We start from the raw sequence: 22564 nt of genomic DNA, 5'->3' as shown, positions 1-22564 counted from the left end.
TTGGAGCAAAATAAATGTACTATCTACTTACACGTTTTTAATTTGACAGTCTCTTCAGCAGGCCGCATTTAAGAGAGGTCTCGTACACCTTTTGCCGGTGGCTGGAGCACGATGGATCCCCCAGGGGCACTGGACGCGGAGGATGAAGTGGGGCCGTTAGCCCATCTTGCCCCAAGTCCTCAAAGCGAAGCTGTTGCCCATGAATTCCAGGAGCTGTCCCTGCAGCCCAGCCAGCACCTGCCCCCGCTGAACGAGAGGAAGAACGGTGAGCTCTTCAGCATGTGTGGTGGGAGCTGGATTTAAAGACTCACCCCTTCATGAGTCCAATTGATTCCTGTTTGGTAGTAATTTTTCTTTTTTTCTTTTCTTTTTTTTTTTTTTTGTCAGTTACCCTGGGCAGGCTGTCATGGCGGGGAGAGCCTTGTGGGGCTATTGGCTGGTTTTGAGTAACAGGCAGAATTTCACTTTCCATCCAGTTCTTTCATTTATTTCCCCAATAAGTGTCTGGTAGCAGTATTCTCCTTGGAAACAAGCTTTAGATTCAACCATTTTAGTACCAGCAGATTTCAAGCTAGAAGATACTGGAGAGTAGCTTCCTGCACTGATCCTAGGGAAGGTTGACTGTGGATTTGGCTAGATTCTCCTCCCATTTTTCCCATCTCCAGTGTGTTGCACCTTAATTTCAAGATTGATAAAATTTAAGCTATCCTAATGATTACCAAGAAAGCAAGAATTTTTTGTTTGAGTGTTTTTCTATTAATCGTTATAGGATATGACCATGTTGTCATTCTCTGCCTTTTGTTGTATACAAAATGAATATTTTCTATCCATTTGGTATCTGTTCAGGAAATTTTCATTGATCACAAAGGCTTCCCATCCTCTCTGGAAAACATAATACTGTCCATTTTTAATGTAAATGAGTAAGGATAGACAATAGACACTTATTTTTAATACTTAAAACATAAAAACTAACAAAATGTTAGAATTTATAAACACATCAAGCACTTATATTAAAAGGGCCACATTAAGAATTACAGCTGAATTTCTTATGCTTTCCACCGTTCTGATGAGTTTTACATTTACAAATAATAGTTTTTAAAAATTGTAGATTTAAAAGCCTGAGGAAATAAAACCGTTCCCTTGTAAAACACTTCCTTTTGTACCTGGTTACTGTTTTTCTGGGTTCTGAGTCCTAACCAGGCCTTTTCATTATTGGCCTCACCGTCTTCAGGAAAGTGGAGAAAAGATGTATGTTATGATTCTTAGTTCTTTAGTACATGTGTTTGGAGTGTATTTATTCTCCCTTCAAATAAGGCTTCTGGTACTTGTTCTTGGGCATAACCCTTGTCCACTGTGAGTGGTGAAAAGCAGCATTCCGGCTCAGGTGCTGTCAGGCCCTTCAGGAGGCTGTCGTTGAGCAGTGGCTTTAGAATCTTCCATTTTTCTTAAGACAGTGGCTTGGAGAGTATGACCACATTTACTGAAGCATGACCAAATGCGATCAGGTTCACACTGCACATTTGGGCCTGGATAGTGTTCAGATTCTTATCCTCAAAAAATGAGTTGCACTGGTATGAAATTGCAATAACACACAATTAGTCAGGAAAATGGTAGGGAAATGTATCGGGCAAATCTGTACTTCGTGATCGGCTTGACACAGCGCACCATGTTCTCTTGCAAGAATGTTGCCTTGAATATGTATGCCTGAATGTAAGCTAAGCCCAAATATTAAGTAGCCTCCCCTTATAAACTTTTGGGAAGTGGAGTAAATGGTAAGAATTTTAATTTTTTAATTTAGTTACGTGTCCATAATTAAAATCATATTTTTATGATGCAGTGCAATAATATAGAAGGTTTCCTTCATTCACACTAATATTTCATAGAACCATCTGGCTCAGACTCTATCCATGAATCTTTGGGGGAAATGCTTTTTTTTTTTTCCTCATCATCAGCAGAACCCCTTGGCATCATGCACCTAGTGCTAAAATCCACGGTGCGTCTTCACTACTGTCTCTTTCGTCTGAGTTACAGCAGCTTTTGAGTATATGTATGACCTGATACCACAGATTTTCTGTCTAAACCACAAGTACCATTGACAAAATGGTGTGTGTGTGTATGTGGTGTATTGTCATATACTCATAATCTCTATAGCATAATCACTCTTGTGATTTGTGATTGGTTATAACATTTTATGGGGCTTCAGTTCCTGTTTTAGAATGTAATTATCTGTTTTCTGTGAGTACATAACGTATTCACTGGCTTAAAATGTACAGGGTACCAATGGGTACACAGTGAAGAGAAAGTCACTTCCCAGTCTTTCCCCTGAGCTACATGATTCCTTTCCTGGAATTCACTATTGTCATTTGTATCCTTTCTGACAGAATTGTATTTGACTACTTTTTTAAAATGAGTTTTTGAAACTGTTCTTTGCAACAACACTTAGTACCTCCGATTTTAAGGTTATAACCTAGGAATAATTAATGTGTTGGCCTTCTCCGCCCCCTCCCCCCCCCCCGTTTATGATTCTACTAAGATATTTTTATAAACATCCTAAAACTAGCTTTAAATGAAGTTAATTTTTAAGCAGATGTTTTCCTCAAGTACTTTTTTTGTTCAATATTGAGTAAATGAAAGAATATCTTATGAAATGCTATGTAAAGACTCAAATAGCAGACAGTCTCTTCTTTTTTTTTTTTAATATGAAATTTATTGTCAAATTGGTTTCCATACAAAACCCAGTGCTCATCCCAACAGGTGCCCTCCTCAGTGCCCATCACCCACTTTCCCCTCCCTCCCACCCCCCAATCTCTTCTTTTTTAATAAGTGACTTCACGCAGTTAAAAAGCTTACCTTATATTCAGGCATATACTCTAATGTCAGGCTTATGATATATTAGCTTGATTTACATATATATTCCAAGGCATACATGGAATCCTTTGTATAGCTATCAGAAATCTACATTTTTGATAGTTATATGAGTCAAGTGGAATCACATCAAGCAATTATGGAATTAGAAGAAGCATAACTTTCTTACCCTACTGATTTTTTCATGTTTATGCTTCATTTTTAAGTCTTCTTAGTGCCCTGTTTAGATTATATCATATACAAAATGTGAATCTTAGCCTCGAAATTAATTAATACAAAAAACTCTTCAGAGTATTATGAAATAGTCCGATTTAGGTATTTTCTTGTGATTGTGTTTCATTGTTAGCCCTAAGCATTTGAATTTCACTTGTTTGAATTATTTCCCTTTCTAGTTGGGGGCAAAATGAAGACACTTCAATTTGGGTCAGTGTGTAGAAGGATCATGTCACCAAATAGTTTATAAATAAACTTAATGAGAGAGAAGTTGACATCTAAGTAATGACTCCAGGATCCTCCCGTAGTTTTGACTGATACTTATGTTGGCAATGTAGTGGCAGAGCAGAACATTCCTACTACTGTAGCACATGTGAAAGATAAGTGGGGCTGTTCTTTACCCCTGAACGTGTGGCCGGAGGCACCTCCAAAGTAAGGCCACCAATTAGGCCATTAATTCTTCCCAAGAAGTGAGTTTTTCCTAAAAGAAATGTGGATATACAGAACACATAAATGACACACTTTTACTGAAACAGCGCACACACAGAGAACTTGAGATTTGTTTTGATGTTTTACACAGTATTAACGTTCCTTCAGATGGCAAACACTGGCAGTAAAGGGGAAATCAGTCCGAGGGACAGTTAGTTGTTTTTTATTGTTCACGTGGGAAAAGCTCAGATGCTGTAAGTTGAATACAGCTTCGTAAAGGCAGGGAAAGGCGAAGTAGATGGAATCGACATGCCTCCAAGAGCTCCAGCCCTCTGCGTTGTGCCCCGGACTAGGGGAGATCACAGCAGGAAGGCTTTGGTTCCCGAGGTCATTTGCAAGACCGAGAAGTGTGCTGGTTGGTGAATGTAAGCTTTTGAGTCACTCCCAGCATTGACAATAAAGCAGATAAGTTGACATAGATTCCCCTTTTGCACAACAGTTTGGTATTTTAACAGTTGGGACAGCTCTGAAAATGAGGCACAGTCCAGTCGTGTTCACATGGCCACAGGTAACGCCCCAGGCCGGCTGTCAGTAGTATGGAGTAGGTGGAAAAATAGTGTCTGCTACTTTCTCTTCCGTTTATTAGCAGACTTATTGAAACTGTATTTACTTGGGAACAGCGTGTTTTAGGCCTCAGTGAAGAGGAGACTTTGTCATTCTTATTTTAAACTTTGACGCTTCTAGTTACCACACTCGTTGGGTTTTTGATTTCATGGTCCCGTTTTGAGTTTTTTTCCCTAAGATTTTCCGTCCATTAAATTTATCACAATGGACAGTTTTAGACCATCTCTTGTTCTGCTCTTGAATGATTATACTAAAGAGAAAATAGTTCATTCAAAAGTTTGTTGCACACGAGGGAACACAAGGTAGTTCTTTGCATTAGATTCAATACAGGTATCAATACATTTGCACACAGATAACTTTGCCTTGCCGTGGAACTCGGCTAAAGAAAATTGCTTGCCTTGTACTATAGAAAATAAATGGTATTTGTTCAAAGCTGATCTTTTCTTCATGCAACATTTCCTCATTCCTCATTAACCTGTTAGGTTTACTGTCACTCTAGGTGTTTGGAAATGCACAAAGGTGGTGAGCATTTGTCTGGACCAGAACCCTGTTCCTTAAGAGTATACATGAGATGGGGTGGCCATCTGGAGATTGGTGAGGAAAAGGGAGAATATTTCTGTTTTTCTCTGGAGCAGACAGCCAGACGTAAGATTCTCAGAGTGTCGTAAGTGGGAAGGAAATAAGTAGATGCTAAATAACCAAAACATGTAACTCTAGGATTCTTGCTTTCCCTTTGTTTAACTGGAGGTAATCGAAACAAGTACGATTCTGTAAAATTCTCTTGTCCTTGGCTTTACTGTTAACATCTTTAGGACCTTAAATATTTAAAATTCTCAGTGATATTAATAAACAGTCTGATACATTTAGATAATTTCCTTTTCTGCTTTGGATGTTACTTAAGAGTATTTAGACTGAGAACAGAAATAGGTATAATTTCCTTAATTAATTTTCCTTAGTTTCTAATAGATTTCTGAGATTAGCCTTTACAGGTAAATACTTAACACAGTTATAAAGTTTAAAAGCCAATTCTGAGCCCCCTGGCCACCGTAAAAGAAATTCTTGATTAATTAAGGTGGTTTTCGTATGTTTTGTCTATGACAATCTCTTGAACCTTTCACCATGAAAACAAAGTCATATAAGTAGCTTAAAGGTGAGGTACTCTCTTTCGCAGCGCTCTTTACAAAGTCTCCTATTAAACAGCATGCTTTGTTTCACAGTGTAAATGAGCACCTATAACCCTGTCCATCACCTTTTTTTCTACTCTGGGCTTCTTGTTACTGAGGACTTAGCTGGCTTTAGCGCATTGCCTAACACACCCAAGCAGTGTGCGGGTGGAGGGAGGGGGCTGGGCCTTAATCTCACACACGCCCATCTGCAGCTGGCAGGGTCAGAGCACTAGCAGAGGCCTACTGAGTCACTGCTGACCGGGTGGATGGAGCTTGCGGTTTCGGAAGTGCATCAGCAAGATGGCAGGCCCCAGTTCAGCACGAGCGAAGCCCCATTTTGAGTTATTTATCCAGTCTTTATATTGTGTCCTCTTGCAAACATGCCCTTCGAGTGTTGACAGTTAATGTATTTATTAAAAGTAAGATTTAGAACTTAATAGTAATTATCAGTTCAATCTAGCATTATCTTAAAATTATTAAAATGTTTGCCTGAAATTTTTATAAGGATTTTCTAAAGTTACGAGAGTCCTAAAAGTGCATTATTTCATATATAGATTATTTGAGATAATTTTCATAAAACTAGAGTCTACCATATGACTTACATTAAGCACTGGATCAGCAAATAAACTGACACAATTTATTAAGAAACAGGCTTTCTTGTCCGTCAGAGGGTAATTTTAATTACCTATACAATGTAAATGATTAGTTAATAAAGACTACTCAACTACAGTACCCTAGTTACTTAGACCTTTCAAGGTACTTGGAATTAAATAGTTGGTTTATAATCAGACCCTGTGCGAGGCCAAAAGACTTCATTAAAATTAAGTAGGGGCTCTTTGTGCCTGGGTGCTCCCCCTAAGCCAACTACAGTGTGACCTCTTTTAGCTAAAAGGGAAGAGAGAGGATAGATACTGGATACCTGCTGTCTACTGTGACTCTTTTGAAAGAGCTGTTAAGTATAGGGAATAGAGTGGGGAAAAGTGGTCGTGATTTTTTTTCAGCCTTTGTTATTTTATTTTAAGATATCAGTAATAAAGCACTTTTGAGACAGAAACCAGCAAGACAAATATGTTGGAATACCAGACATATTGGAATTTTCTCTTTGGGTTTTAGTTAATTATCACCCTAATTAGCAAATACCATACCCAGTGTTTTTCTAACTCCTTAAAATTAACCCCTGCTGTTGGCTACCCTCACCTGCTGCCCTCACTGTTATTAACAGGAAGTGTAGTCTTTTGGGAGTCAGGACTCCAGTGTCCTCTGCTGACTCAGTCTGTGAGCATGGGTAAGTCTCAGAAGCGCTCTGTGTCCCAGTGTGCCCGTTGTAGTACCTGTGTGGTAGCTTTCAGCCCGTGTGTCCTTCTCTGGCTGCCCTTCCTCATGGCATCATGTGCTCTTATATCTCATTGTCACCCTTGCCCGTGCTGTTCATTGGGCAGCAGAACCAGGAAGAATGGAAGATGACTTCCGTCTCAGCAGGTGGAATTTTCCATAGATACAAGTTAATGATGTCGCTGTGTATCCCATTCCTCAAGGTGTATTATTAAGCATACATGCCAGCTCGCCCAATTAGTCAGACTTTCCCCCATATTTAAAAAGAAAGACAAATTGACTCAATTGTGTTGTCCTAAAAAAATTTTTTTTTAATCTAATTTAGGACATGCAGTATCTTCCTATTCATGGTATTTAAGGGTTGGCAGGTATGTGTTAACATTTTTATAGTAAGCATCAGACTATCCAAAGACAATTTTTTAGCTTTGTTTAAAGTCCAAATTATTCATGTTCTATTCTGGTCATCTTTGTGGTTGTTTGCATCAAGGAAATGCTAATAGTTGGGTGTCTGTTTCACAAAACTTAAATTTTTGATACATGATCTCTATGTTTAATGAAGATATAACAAGAAAAGCAGAAAGTCTGATCAACAACTTGCCTTTGGTTCTTGTGGGCTAGTTAAAAAAGTAACATACTAGAATTTGTCAGTACTGTCTGAAGATTTGAGGTTCATAGCTTCAAGATAAGAAACCCTCTTTGACAGAAGCCATGATCCCAACATAGCAGTGAGGAAGTGTGTTGACTGAACCGTTTGACGAAAGCACCAGCATGCAGTATATACAAGGGAAAGTTTGCCATATGGAATACTCAGCTCTCCAAAATAGCCTAAAAATTGGCATTTCAGGAGTGGAAGTAGGGACTCTTTTACTATTAGAAAACATTTACTGAATGATCACTGTGTCTCCTACCCTAGAATAGTTCTTAGATTTTAATCCTCTAGTACAACGTTGGCAGTTCACAGTGTAGTGTAGTGCGTTCTCATAAAACTGTTGGACACGTAGATCTTTGAAAGCCGAATCTTCAACTATATACAGAAAAGTAACTCGGAGACGATTCTTGCAGATAACAGAGAGGAAGAAGAACCTAGTTTTAAGGAAGAGGGCTGTGAAAAAATAAAATAAAAAGTAAAGAGGGCTGTGGAGCCAAGCATAGAGCCCGCTCTCTTGTACTAGCTGTGTGGTGTCAGACACAAAGTCTGTGTCTTTCATCCGTGAATAGGAATCATGTTAGATGTACCTCATAAATCGCTGAGAGGCTTAAAATACTAGAGCTCTTGTACAAACTGGCGTGTACCTGGTACATCATAAAATACAGTACATGGAATAGGTACCCAGCACTGCCTGCCTGACGTAAAAATACCACGAAAGAGGCAGTATGCACAGTGGTTAAGAGCACCAACTCTGGAGCCAGCCTGTCTGAGCCTAGATCCTGGCCGCACCACCACTGGCTGTGGTGGTCTGAGTCTAGATCCTGGCCACACCACCACTGAACTTAGACAAATTAGTTATCCTCCCCTTGCCTCGGTCTCCTCATTTGCAAAATGGGGACCCTACTGTGACCTGCTTCACAGAGTTGCTAGGAAGTTTAAATGAGTTCACGTAAGTGAAGTGTTCAGAACAACAAGGGCAAGTAAGTAGCACCTTACGACTGTTTGTTATTGTTACGTATGTTTTGAGAATGTAGTACAGTTGGTCCTTCAAGAACATGGGTTTGAACTGCACGGGTCCCCACATAGGCAGGTGGTTTCTGATAGCTAGTATAGTGCCGTAAGTGTATTTTCTCCTCTTCGTGATTTTCTCAATCACATCTTTTCCTCTGGATTTATTGTAAGAGTACGGCATGTAACACATACAACATATGAATGTGTGTTACCTGTTGATGTCTTAGGTCAACGGTAGGCACTTAAGTTTTGGGGGAGTCGAACGTTATTTGTGAATTTTCAACTGCCGTGCTGTATTCCACTTCATATTAAGTGAATATAGTTTTCAGGATTCCACCATGGGTTTGTTTTTTTTTATAGCTTTTAGTGTCTCTTTCAATAGTCCCAGTCATTTCTGCGCCCGTTTTCCACAAGTATTTCTTTTTAAAGATACCAAAATGACATGCAGTTTCTTAATGTCTCTCCATGTACCTTCACAACACTTGACGAGCAGCTTATCTGATGAGAGCTCAGAGGGCAAGTGCAGTAGGCACTGATTTCCCATGGAGTTTGTCTGTCTTGTTGGTACTGCCAGTTCCCACAATCCTAGCATTCCCTGGGCATCAGTCAGTGTCTGCAAGGAATGATTTTCAAATATTAAAGCATGTGAAAAGACAAACAGGCCAAAACTCAGAGCTCTCTAGGGACCATGACCTCCAAAACAGACTCCGTTCTGACATTTTCACAGGCTGCTTGAAGGAATTCCAGCAGGGCCATTCCAGTTGGTAAACTCCTAAACAAACCCTCTGTCATCAAGGACTGATTTATAGATCTTTCTCCTTCTTATGTACTTACTCTGGAGAGATTAGCATAGTAGATATGGTTGCTCAGACGCTTTTAAGGCATTTGATGTATATGATAAGTATTACACAGAAGACTTGTGGTATTTTGAGGTAGTAAAACAGTCATTTGTTTAAAGAGATTTCTTGCTCTGAGTTGACTTTTAAATTTTTTCTTTTTCCTTTTGATTCCTGGAAATCTATGTCGTAATCACATCTCGCAACTAATTTTTTTTTCATTAAGAACCCAATTATCTAGCAAAGAAATTGACTAAATTCGGGAATGACCTTTTAAAAAATAAACACGTATGTATACAATGACATGTTTCATAATGACCTTTGGCATATGTGAGAACAAACAGTTTTAGTGTTGTAGAATATTCTTCTGTGAAATCTTGGTGTGATGGCAGTTGTTTAGATGATGCTTTAAGGTCATTTAGAAGGGGGGCGGGTCTAGAAGTTTTTCAACTAATCTGAATTCTCTTAAAATATTCTATTGTGTGGTATTATACACTTCGTAAAAAAAGCAACATAGTGCAAAAAATAAATGAGAGGGCCAGAAGCCAAGAGATTTAGAGTCTGAGCAACCTAAGGAAATGGGTAATTGGGATGTATTTGGTTTACAGTTGGCCTTAAATGCTACCAGCCTCGTGGTTCTCCAATCTGGAGCATGTATGAAATTCCAGGGCAGAACAGCGTTCTGCATTTGAAGGGTCAGGTTTGTCGGAGGTGGTGGGGGGCGGGGGTTGTGTGGTTTGTTTCCTTCTTTGCACGTTTCTTTCTAATGAGTTAATCCTTTGGGTGAAAGTACAGAGTTTTCAGTATTTAACAAATGAATCCTACACAATGAGAACTTTGTTGTAATTTGATATCTGATTATGGTGTAGGATTGTAATATGTTTTAAACAACTTTTAAAATGGGACGCAGGAAATAATTGGTATATGATTTCAACCAAGCCTCTTAATATTAGTGGTACAAATAAACCTCATTTTTATCACATTCTAGGAAGCTTTTAGAAACCCAGCATATTTTAGAGGTCTCCTTGGTAAAAGAAAATGGAAACAAAAGTGACGTAACAAGGTGCTTAGTAACTGGTCACAGGTAGTTACTGAATGTACTAAAGTATTTTGTGGCTCTTGACTGTTGTATAAAATGTATATGATGAAAAAGATCTATGTGCTTATATTACTGTTTTTCTCAAGCCGAGAATAACAAAGTGATATTTAACTAGACATACTCTTAATATGACAAAGTAGTACTTTTCTAATATATTTTTCTGACATGGATGTTTCTGTCTCTGTCAGTTTCAGTTAGGTGGTCTCTTCATCTTTCAAAACAATGGAACTTGATTCAATAACTTGCTGATAAACTAGTGAAATTTCTGCCTGTATAATTGTGTGCTTGTTTTCTTGTGTGTAGAGTTAGAGTAGCTGCTTGATTGCTTGCTGAATGCTTTTTGAACCCTCAACAGAAACAAAGTTTACAACCTTCAAGAATTTGAAGATTTTATTTGGACACCCAAGTGTAATTTGGAGGATTTTCCAGATAAAAGAATTTACACTTAAACCAAGCAGATTGAGCAAGGATTGAAAAAAATTGAAATTTAAAGAAATCCAAGAACTTAGTCCTAAACTGTGAATTTCAGAATCCAGTGGGTTTAGACATAATTTGGTTTTTGTTCTATTACATTGAAACTATGTAACATGTACTCTGTCATAAAAATGTATACATCTCTTAAGTGACCAGGAATGTTTCATGTATCCTTGAGGGTGAAATGTTCTGTAAATGTCAGGTCCTGTTGGTTTATAAGATTGTTCAAGTCCTATATCCTTACTGATTTTCTTACCTCTTGTTCTGTCAATTGCCCAGAGAGGTATGTTGAAAACCCCAACTAATACTGTGGAATTGTTTATTTTTCCTTTCAGTAATTTTTTCCTTTTCATATTTTGAGGGTCTATTATGTGTTCTTGTTGGATTGATCCCTTTACATTATGAAATACCTGCATCCTTAGTAATGATCCTTTTCCCAAAGTCTACTTTGTCTGGTACTAATATAGGCCCCCTGAGTTTCTTACGGATTGCACGATACATCCTTACCCAGCTTTTACCTTTAAGTCATCTGCACCTTTAGATTTAAAGTAGATTTCTTTCAGATAGCATAGAGCTGGATCTTTCTTTTTTTAGTCTAGTCTGACAGTCTCTGTCTTTCAGTTGCACTGTTTAGATAGATTACATTTAAGGTCATTATTGATTTATGTGGCATATTAGTTATCTATAGCTGTGTAACAAAGTACTTCATACCTTAGCAACTTAACACAAGACGCATTTATTATCTCCTAGTTTGTTTAGGTCAGGAATTCAGGCACAGTTTAGCTGGATACCTCTGTCTCTCATAAGCCTGCAGTCAGGTGTCAGCCAAGGCTGGGGTTTCATCTGAAGGTTCAACTGGTGAAGGATCTGCTTGTAACCTTAGTTATATTGTTGTTGGCAAGATTCAGTCCATTGAGGACTATTGGACCAAGGGCCTCAGTTCCTCTCTGGATGCTGGATGCTGGCTGGAGCCTTGTTCTTTGCCACATGGGCCTCTCCAGTATGGCATCGTACTTTCTCAAAGCCAGTAAGAGAGATGTGTGCTAGCAAGACCAAAGTGATCTTTTTTTCTTCCCCCAACATTTCCTCAACATTGTCCCATTCTATTGTTTAGAAGCAAATTACTCAAGGGGAAAGGATTATATAAGACCATAAATACCAGAAGGCAGGGATCATTAGAGGCCACCTGCCACAATTGAATTTAAAATCTATTATTTTGCTATATATTGTATTTGTCTAGTCAGTTCACTCTTCCTTTATTCCTTTTTTTTTTTTGCCTTTAAAAAAAATTTTTTTTAGTATTTTGTGTATTATTATTTTTACAACATCCTATTAGCTTTACTTTTTTTTCAAATGTTCACTGATCTTTCCGAATGAAGGTCTAATATGCTGCTAATCCTATCCAATAAAACATTAATCTTAATTTATTTTTATCTCTGGAAGTTCCATTTTGTTCTTTTTTACATTGTCTTTTTCTCTCATCATTATATTCATGTTTTCCTTTAAATACTTGTACATAGTGGGGCACCTGGGTGGCTCAGTCAGTTAAGCGTCTGACTTTTAGTTTCGGCTCAGGTCATGATCTGACGGTTTCATGAGTTCATGCCCCTAATGGGGCTCTGCACTGGCAGGACGAAGCCTGTTTGGAATTCATATTCTCTCTCTCTCTCTCTCTCTCTCTCTCTGCCCCTCTGCCCCTCTGCCCCTCCCCCACTCGCGCTGTCTCTGTCGAAATAAAGAAACTTAAAGATTTTAAATACTTGTACATAGTTATGGCTGTTAATTCTATTTTTTCAGCAATTTTTGAGTCTGTTTTTACTGAGAAATTTCTCTCCTGTTAAAGACACGTTTTCCTACCTGTTAGCACAGAGTCCGGTAATTCTTTCATTGGGTGGAACCTTGTGAGTGCTACACTACTGAGTGGCTGCATTTTGCGTTGTCTTCCTTAAGTGCTGGGACTTTGCTCTGGTAAGAGTGCTGAGCTTTCGGGTCACTCTCAAGGCCTTTTTAAAGCATTGTTAGGAAAGATGTAAGGTAGCATTCCCACCAGGGATGGTGCGTTAACTGTCAGGCCTTGACCCCCTTTGGGATCTCTGCCAAATGCCCCCATAAATGCCCCCGGGAGATCGTGTCGCTCAGGCTCATTTTGAGCTCGAACACCCCAACCTTGTGTGCACTTCGACACATGTCGAGCATCCGGCTCCCGGTCGTTGCTTGCCCGGCCCTGTGTAGCTGTGTGCCCTGCTCATCCAGCTCAGGCCTCAGCCAAGACTCAGGGCGCTCCTGTGCAGCTTGCTCTCGCACGGGTCCCTCCAGTTCGGAAATCCGCATGGCGGCTCCCAGCTGTCTCAACTTCCCCTTCAGCTCCCCTCTCTGGCTCATCGATTCCACAAGCCTGACCAGCTCTGTTTGAGGGCTGTGCCCCCAGTCTGGAAGTTACCTGCAGGCCGAAAGCTCGGGCGGCTGTAAGACTCACTGCCGTCGTTGCCTTTACCATAGGAGGAGTTCTCTACGGCCTGTGTCCCAGTGTAGGAGAGAGTTCTGTCCAGTTGTGTGGTTTCCTGCGGTGACAGGTGAAGGGCAGCGCGCGTTCTTCCAGCACAGCTGCAAACCGGAGTCTGGACCTGGGGACGCGGCACAAGGCCCATGCTTTTCCACGAAGACATGTTCCTCTCCGAACGCCTGCACCTTGGCCTTCTGACAGGGCTGCAGCCGCGCCGCTCTGCGTTGGGAGCCCCCCCAGACACTCAGACGGTGCTGGGCACATAGGCTGCTCCCCTCTTGTGGGTCGCTGAATGAAGGAAACCAAATTGTGGGTTAAAGGCCAAGGCTGATTGTTAGTGGGGTTCCCACGCCGACCAGCTTTCCAGCTTTTGCTGTGAGCGCAGAATGGCGAGCAAGATTATGGAGAAAGGTGCCATGCTAGGCCTTCTTGGCTTGCTCAGAGCCAGCGGCATAGGTACTCGGGGTTTCATGGGGCCATCGGGCTTCGACCGCGAGGAGGGAAGGATTCGCGGGTTGGCAGAAGCCATCCTTCGTTAATAAAGACATGATTACATATTACTTTCTCTGAACAGGGATGTTGAAGTTAAGAAAACGTCTCCTTGTATCAGTATTTGAATTTGACTCAGTTTGGCAAAAGAGTCAGCCTATAGAAGATTTAGAAAATATAACTAAAGATGACATTTTTCTTCTTACGTGTGATTTAATGGGAATTTTCTCCTCAAGAACGTCTAGGTTATATCGAATGGCAAAGCACAGAATTAAGTGGTCCTCATGGTAATTCACCGTGAGTGCAGCTCACCCTCCTCTTCACTTGTCCCACCAACACGTCCTGCCCTCCAGAAAAGAGAGCCTGTGCAGAGGGAAAACACCCTGCAGAGAATTATATCCAGTTATCTACACACACTACTGTCACCAGCTTGCTTTTCTGTGGTGTGCATTTTTCGTAATGCACGTGTGCTGCTTGGATGTCAAGGAAGGAGAAAACCTTTTTTAAAAAATATGCCACATTACGTAATGGGAAATATTAGAGTAATTTGTAGCTCATGATTATATTATGGTATTGGGGGGGGGGTCCTCCTTAGAATCAGATTCTACTCTGGGGTGCCTGGGTGGCTCAGTCGGTTAAGCGTCCGACTTTGGCTCATGATCTCACGGTCTGTGAGTTTGAGCCCCGCGTCGGTCTCTGTGCTGACAGCTCAGAGCCTGCAGTCTGCTTCAGATTCTGCGCCTCCCTCTCTCTCTGCCCCAACCCACTCGCATTCTGTCTCTGTCTCTCTCAAAAATAAATAAACATCAAAAAAAATTTTTTTAAAAATCAGATTCTACTTAGAATCAGATTCTGCTCAGAGCTGGGTTGAATGTTCACAGCACATCACAGATTCTCATCCTTTGTGGACAGAGCTTTAAAGGAGAATTTTTGTTGATAAAGAGTTGTGCGTGCTATAATAGAAGTGAAGTCGAATATTACTGGGGTCACCTGAGGATCACAGAAATGCGATTTGATCAGTCTCCGTAATCTGGGTCCCATGGTCTACACTTCTGCTTCACCCTGAGGCCCAGAGGTCAAAAGCTGCCACCTTGGTTCACACGGCCACCCTGGCTGTCCCTGTGTGCCCTCATGTGGTTGTCTTACAGTTGCTGAGAAGCCCAAGTGGGTTAGGAGAGAAAGAACAGATACCCGGGGTGTCACTAGTCATGGGCGGGGTGAAGGAGGCTTGTGTGTCAGAGCTGGCCCCCGAGACCCAGAAGAACAGAGCCCGGGGCAGGTCTGCAGCTCCACTAAGTGGCCATCAGGACTGGTTCTCAGTCTTGTTTCGTCCAGGTGATACATAAACAATAAGATGTGGAAACCCAAAAAATAAGACACCATTGAATAAATGAAAAGTGAAAAGACTATTTCTGAAAATTAGAATCATCAATATATACTCAAACTGTGCATTTTAGAATGTATTTGTTTTTTGTCAAATAAGTTTCATATATACAATTCCATTTGATTAGCCCAAATGTTTGAAAGCATATTTGAATTATGTGTGAGTGGTCTCAGTACGCGAATGCAGAATCTTTTCCAATAGAATTTTTATTTTTAAGCTCTATGCTTTTTATAAGGTGCTGTTCCCTGCCTTTGCTTTTTTAAGGATTATAATCATGTAAATTAAATACATAACACTTATATTCTGACCTTCTTAGCTACTCTGTCTTCTCACAAAAACAAAACAGTTCATTTCTTGCTTCCTTCTATGCTATGATGAATCAATGTATGTTTTTAAAAATCCACCTGCAAATAAGGCACCGTGTTAGGTTTTTCCGTGTGTATCTGCCTATGATTACATTCTTCCCTGTTGTGTGTACCGGAGGCCTGGAACCCAACCTGGCAAATAGCCAAGGTAAAATACTAAATTCTACCAGTAGAGAGAGGGTTTCTTCCTGAAGTAGGTCAAGGCATTTTACCTTATGAGGTGGGTTTCAGGTGTTTTCATTTTATAGGACTATAAACTGAAAGAGAGATTAAATAATGCAAGGACAAGCAGCTAAAAAGGAACAGAGTGAAGTTTTAAAGATACAGTTGGTTCTAAGGCTACCTCTCCAGTTATAAAGGGTACTGTTAGAACAGGAAAGATACCTTTATTTTGACTCTCTTTCTTCCAAATAAAATGTATTTCTAAAGTAGACTATTTCAACTTTTATATACAGAAAATAGTTGCAAAGGTATAAATATAATCACATATAAAGCTAAAATTCTAATTAGGATTTTACTTGAGTGGAATAGTGCCCTTTAAAAGCCTGTTGGAGATTAAGTCCCTGTGCAGTCGCCGTCACCCTCTCGGCGTGTGCCGGACAGCCCCGTTGGAGTTTACCCACCACGAGTGATGGGTGTGGGGAGAGTTTGTGCCCGCGGTCCCTCCCACAAATAGGGGCCCCGGGATGTGGTCAGCCCCCTCTTCCACATCACAGCTCACCGCACCCTCTTGTCAGACGCTTGCGTGCTAGGAGCCAGCCACACAACCGGGCACCATGGTCACCCGGAGCAGAGACCTCGGGCAGTTTTGTGTGTGTCTCTTCATTCCTGCCTCGTGCTTTTGAAGGTACTCAGCTGAATGAATGAAGAAATGTTCAAGATTCCTCTAGTGGTGGATGCCCAACTAGTCATTTTGTTGTTTTTAACCTTCTAAACAAATGTATTTTCGGATTTACCACTAAGATTGAGAGCCTGATAATAGAATGTGCTGTTGGTGGCAATTTATGTCATATTAAACTGTATGACATTTAAAGACTAGAATAAAAATCTCCTTTTACTCATTCTGTAAATCAATTGTATCTTGGCTGTGGAAAAATATAAAGGGGCATTTTTCTGATTTCCTATAGTAGGATAATAATCTTTCTACATGTTCTTTTTAACTTCTAAACTTAGAGCAGTTTATCAACTCTTTATTTAAGAACAGTGTGTGGTAAGTTGCAGGCATGCCCGAACGTGTCAGTATGATGTGCATCTTCTAACAGTACGTATTTTCTCTTGTGTACCGCATTTGTTATCACCCTCAAAAACTTAACATCGATACAGCGTATACTTAATATATTCCCCATATTCATATTTCTCCACTTCTCCCAGTAATGAACGTCCTTTATTGTTTTTTTTAAACCAGGATCTAATCTTGTATCATTTTGTGCATTTAGCTGTCATTACCCCTTAATCCCCCCTAATCTAGAACACTTTCTCTACTTTTTTTAAGACTTAATTTTTTCAGAGCAGTTTGAGGTTCACAATAGAAGTGAGAGGGAAGGTACAGTGATTTCCCATATGCCCCACACATGCATAGCCTCCCCCATGACGAACGTCACTCACCAGAAGGATTTTACCAAGGCTGACCCTCCATGGACACAGCATAATCACCAAACGTCCATCGATTACCTTATGGTTGATTCTTACTGTATATTTCCTGGGTTTGGACAAAAGTATCATGCCATGCACTCACCTTATAATATCACACACAGTATTTTCACAGCCCTGAATGTCCTCTGTGCTCTGTCTATTCGTGTCTTCATGCCCGCCCCACCCCCAACCTTGCAGCCACTGATCTTTTTATTATCTCCATAGTTTGCCTTTCCCATAATGCCATATAATTAGAATCATACAATAGGTAGCATTTTCAGACTGGCTTCTTTCACTTAATAATATGTATTTAAAGGTTCCTCCGTGTCTTTCCATGGCTCGATAGCTCATTTCCTTTTAGTGCTGAGTAATATTCCGTTGTCTGGGTATACCTCACTTTGTTTATCCGTTCAGTAGTTGACCTACTGAAGGACATCTCAGTTGCTTCCAAATTTTGGCATTTATGGAGAAGGCTGCTGTAAACATTTGTGTGCAGGTTTTTGTGTAAACGTAAGTTTTCAGTTCCTCAGGGTAAAAACCAAAGAGCATAATTGCTGGATTGTATGGTAAGAGTATATTTAGGTTCATAAGAAGCCACGAAACTATTTTCCAAAGTGGCTACACCATTTTGCATTCATGACCACTTTTTGTTTTTTTTAATGTTTCACAGACTTGGCATTTTTTAAAAGTTGAGGCCATTTATTTTGCAGAATGACCCTCAGGTTGAATTTGTCTGTCGAGGTCCTTCTAATCAGTTCAAGTTACACATTTCAGTGGGAATATTACATAGGTGACATTATGTCCTCAGTGAATCACATCAGAAGATACATGACATTTGTTCCATTACTGTGATGCTCATTTTGATTACTTGTTTAAGGTAGTGTTCACCTTCTACTTCTCCTATGTAAATGCCCTGTTTCCTTTTTGTAAATATTATCAGTTACAGTATGATTAGTTATAAAGTAGTATGTGAGATAGTTTCTTGAGACTTTCTGTTCTCTTTCACAAGCATCTTTCACCCATGCTTTTAATGACAGTTTTTGTTTAAATAAATTATTATAAAGGTACTTGATGGTTTCCTAATTCTGACATTCCTTTTCTATTAGCTGGCATTCTTCTAGAACCTTCTTTTCTAAGGGAAGTATCACTATGGTCTCATAGATTACTTTTTATATTTGGAAAGGTATTATCCATTTCTGTCATCATTTCTGATACACACATTGTCCCAAATTTGGCCAATGAGAGCCTTGTTCGTGGGGCTTTTGTGTCCCTTTGACCCATCCCCCTTAATTTTTGAGCCCTTACCTACTTCCTGGCAAAGAATATTTCAGGATCTCCTTATACTTTCATGCCCCAGTCCTGAAATTAGCCCTTTCTCTAAGGATCCCTGGTTCCTTTTATTAAGGTATAGTTTTTAGAAACCAAGATCTGAGAGCTAAGCACATTCATTGTTACTTGGGTGTTGTTGCTTCTTAGCCTTTTCAGTGGACAGAGCTAGCACATTTTTTTTTTCTTTTAATCATTAGTTACAGCTGGAGAAGCCATGCAGTCTGAAGAATATGAATGAAACCAGAGGATTTACATTTCCACATATCAAGACCTGCTATAACACTAGTCTAGACAGATAAACAGTCTGAGTAGTGGAATAGAATAGAGAAATCAGAAATAGATAGTATTTAGTCACTTAACTCACTACAAAGGTAACGCATACATGCAGTGGGAAAGGGTGGTCTTTTTAAATTTTTTTTTTTCAACGTTTTTTATTTATTTTTGGGACAGAGAGAGACAGAGCATGAACGGGGGAGGGGCAGAGAGAGAGGGAGACACAGAATCGGAAACAGGCTCCAGGCTCCGAGCCATCAGCCCAGAGCCTGACGCGGGGCTCGAACTCACAGACCGCGAGATTGTGACCTGGCTGAAGTCGGACGCTCAACCGACTGCGCCACCCAGGCGCCCCAAGGGTGGTCTTTTTAAATAAGTGGTTCTGGATTAAATATTCATTGGATATTTAAATCATACATACATGCAAAAAAATCCAGCTCTGAGAGGTAAAGCAAGAAAGCTCTTAGGGAAAAACATCTCCATAACCTTGAAATGAACAAAAATTTCTTAAACAGCATACAGAAAGCATTACTCAAAAAAGAAAAACGTGATTGATTGCATTATATTTAAATTAATAACTCTTGTGCACCAAAGGCATCATTGAGAGAGAAACAGCAACCCAGAAGAGTGGGAAGAGAGCATTTTTAATGGATGTGGTTAACAAAAGATTCGTTTCCAGAACATAAAAAGGACTCCTACAAGCCAATATAAAGAACCAGACAAAAGCCTTGACGCACATGTCACAAAAGAGGGAATCAAACGGTGTGCATATATATAGATGTGTGTCCATGGGTCATCAAAGCAGGACGGGTGCAAATCTCAGTGAGGCATTACCACATGCCTACTAGGACAGCAAAAAGGGAGAGGAACACACTAGGCGTACCAAGGAGCATGGTGTACAGAACAGGTGGTGGATGTGTAAACTGGGGTAACTATTTTAGAAAACTTCTGCATGTGGTGCGCCTGGATGGCTTAGTCAGTTAAGTGTCCAACTCTCGATTTCGGCTCAGGTCATGATCTCGTGGTTTGTGGGATCGAGCCCTGGGTCAGGCTTGCCACTGACAGCACAGAGCCTGCTTGGGATTCTCTCCCTCTCTCTGGCCCGCCCCCACGCCTGCTCTTTCTGTCCCTCCCCCTTTCTCTCAAAGTACGTAAATAAACTTTAAAAAAATAAAATCTAAACGACAGAAGGAAGTTTGAATAGGGAACCTGTGCATAATTCTAAGTATCAGCAAGTCCACTCCTCGATTTTACTCAGGGGACATCTCTAGCTGTGTTCATCAGAAGCTGATGTATTGATCTGAGTGATGTGGAGGTGTCATCTTCTGTAGGTTCTCTGAGCCATTTCACGCGGTTCAGTCTACGGGGATGCTCACCGCCGCGCTGCCTGTTAAAGGGAAGGCCTGGAGGCTGCCAGATGCCTACCCACAGAAGCTGGTTCATTAGTGACGTACCCCACAGTGGCGTAGAGCGCTGGGGATGCGTACACCGCACCTACATGTGACAATATGTGTGACTCTCGCAAAAATGACACGGAGTAAAGGCAGCTAGTCACAAAAGACTGTATATGCTACGATTCTGCTAACGAAGCCCCAAACCAGGTAACACTATGCCGTGGTGTTAGAAACCAGGACAGCAGCCACCCCTATCAGGAGAGAAGTGACTGGAAAGGAAGCACAGCGCAAGAGCTCTTAGGGTACAGGAGATGTTGGGTTCCCTTCTTCCGGTTGCGTGAGCGTGTCCAGTTCGTGAACATCCGGCGAGTAGTACACTTAGGACATGTGGCTTGTTAGTATGTATGTTAAAATTAAAAGTTAAAAAATTAAAAAATAATAATTTTTAAAGTAATATAAACATTACCTGAGAAACGACAGGAAGATGACGTCTCATCTGTTCCCCCTCCCACCTCTGCTCTCCCATTATTACTTCTTCGTGCTGGTTTGATCTCAGGCGTAACCATCGCCCTCCCTCCAATCATCAGCCTGCCTTTTTTTTTTTTTTTTTTTTTTTGGTGATTGAAAAAGCATCTGTGCGCGTTTCCCTGCAGATGTCAACGTGTGTATCATCAGGGTTCAGTATTTCTATAAAACGAGCCTATTTTGAGAGCACGTCACCTGCGCTCTCCTTCTTGAGTTTCTCCACCCCAGTCCATCGCCTGTGCTTCTGCCCAGGTGCTCTCTGAGGTGACAGTCTCTCTCAGGTCCCATTCAGAAAATTTCTTGTAATAGTACTAAGACACTTTGGCCTAATTTTAAGCCAGCTTTCTTATTATGAAATGGTTGCAGTTCTTTATATACCCTTGATACTTGTCAAGTAAGCGTTTCATGCATGTTCTCATAGTGCACAGCTTCCTTATTCATTTTCGCAAAGTGTCTTTTGATGAGGAAAGGTCTCGTTTTTGGTCAAGCCTAATTTATCAATTTTTTATGATTTTTGCTTCCCCTCCCCCCCCGCCAAGAAACCTTTGCCTACCCCCGTGCCATGAAAGTATTCTCCTTTATGTTCTTCTAAAGGCTTTTTTAGTTTTTGATTTTACATGTATGTCTGTGATATATTTCAGATTAGCTTTTATGTCTGGTGTGAGGTAGGGGTTGAAGCTCATCTTCCATACAGATTTCTGATTGTTTTCAGCACATTTGTTAAAGTCTCCCTTTACCCACTGGATTGCTTTGGTACCTTTGTCTGAAACCCAAAGACCATTTAAGTGTGGATGTGTGTCTGCCTCTCATTCTGTTCCATCGATCTGTTTCTTAATTCTTATGCCAGTACTATATAGTCTCGATTACTGCAGTTTTATAGTCACTCTTGAAATCGAGTAGGATAAGCCCTCCAATTGCGTTCTCCTTTTGTAAGAATGCTCTGGATATTCTAGATCCATTGCATTTCCATGTCTATTTTAGAGTCATATTCTGAAAAAAAAAAAAAAAACTAGATGGAATATGATTGGGACTGTGCTGAATCTATAGATCACTTTGGGGTAAACTGACATCTAAATTCCAGCTGGTCACTATGATCTCTCTCCATTTATATGGGCCTTCCTTAATTTCTCCCAGCAGTGCTTTCTAGTTTTTCATATAGAAATCTTGTACATACATCTATTTTTGACAGTGTTGTAAATAAAATTGATTTTTAAATCTCATTTTACATACTCTGATTTCATGACCTAAACATAGCTTTCTGCTCTGCTTTGTTGATAACTTGGTAGACTTTTAATAACCCTTTGCTAATTGTTACATACTAATCTGTTTCTCTGAAATTTGAGGTGAAAATCCCTTTAAAAGACGTTTCATTCTGGGGACGCCCGGGTGGCTCAATCGGTTGAGCATCCGACTTCGGCTCAGGTCATGATCTCGCAGTTCTTGAGTTCTAGTCCCACGTCAGGCTCTGTACTGACAGCTCAGACCCTGGAGCTTGCTTCAGATTTTGTGTCTCCCTCTCCCTCTGCCCCTCCTCCGTTCACACCCTGTCTCTCTCAAAAATAAACATTTAAAAGTTAAGAAAAAAAAAAAAAGACATTTCATTCTGCATCAATTCAGATAAGGATTTATTTATGCCAAAACTGCTAGAAACGCCCCCGAGTGAGTTTATTTGTGTATGTTACATTAGGGTCTTGTGTAAGTATGTGTGTACACATGTGTATTTTAAAGAAAGCGACAATAGGTGGAGGTTATGTTGCCATTGTTGATGGATGCATTGTGACCTCACAGGTTTTGTGATCATTGTTTATTGATGCAGTGTGTTTTTGTTAAGTGTTGGACTCTGTGCCAAATGCTAGGTCTGTACAGGGGGAGCCACAGTCTCTTCTCTCAGGGAATAATCCAGCAGTTCAGCTCATTCCACAGTCACTGATGAGTGTTTATTGGTGTTGTATTTACTATAGAAACAGAGCAG

General features: G+C 40.4%; 1 protein-coding gene across 8 annotated transcripts in view; it reads left to right on the top strand.

The window, feature by feature from the left end:
• Positions 1 to 22564, top strand: part of MRTFB (myocardin related transcription factor B) — a 199408-nt gene that overhangs the window by 75157 nt on the left and 101687 nt on the right. For 5 of the 8 annotated variants that reach the window (XM_058709841.1, XM_058709848.1, XM_058709842.1 and 2 more), the window contains exons 2-3: positions 50 to 265; positions 6520 to 6582. In XM_058709841.1, the coding sequence (XP_058565824.1) occupies positions 112 to 265; positions 6520 to 6582 (217 nt within the window). In that variant the 5' untranslated portion in view covers positions 50 to 111. The remainder of the gene's footprint in view (positions 1 to 49; positions 266 to 6519; positions 6583 to 22564) is intronic. The other 3 variants (XM_058709849.1, XM_058709844.1, XM_058709843.1) reach the window with 1 other exon arrangement.

The sequence above is a fragment of the Neofelis nebulosa genome, chromosome 18 (assembly GCF_028018385.1).
Source record: "Neofelis nebulosa isolate mNeoNeb1 chromosome 18, mNeoNeb1.pri, whole genome shotgun sequence".
In the NCBI taxonomy this organism is placed as follows: Eukaryota; Metazoa; Chordata; class Mammalia; order Carnivora; family Felidae; genus Neofelis; species Neofelis nebulosa.
The sequence above is the reverse complement of the archived record's forward strand: the minus strand, read 5'-3'. Positions and strand labels throughout refer to the sequence as shown.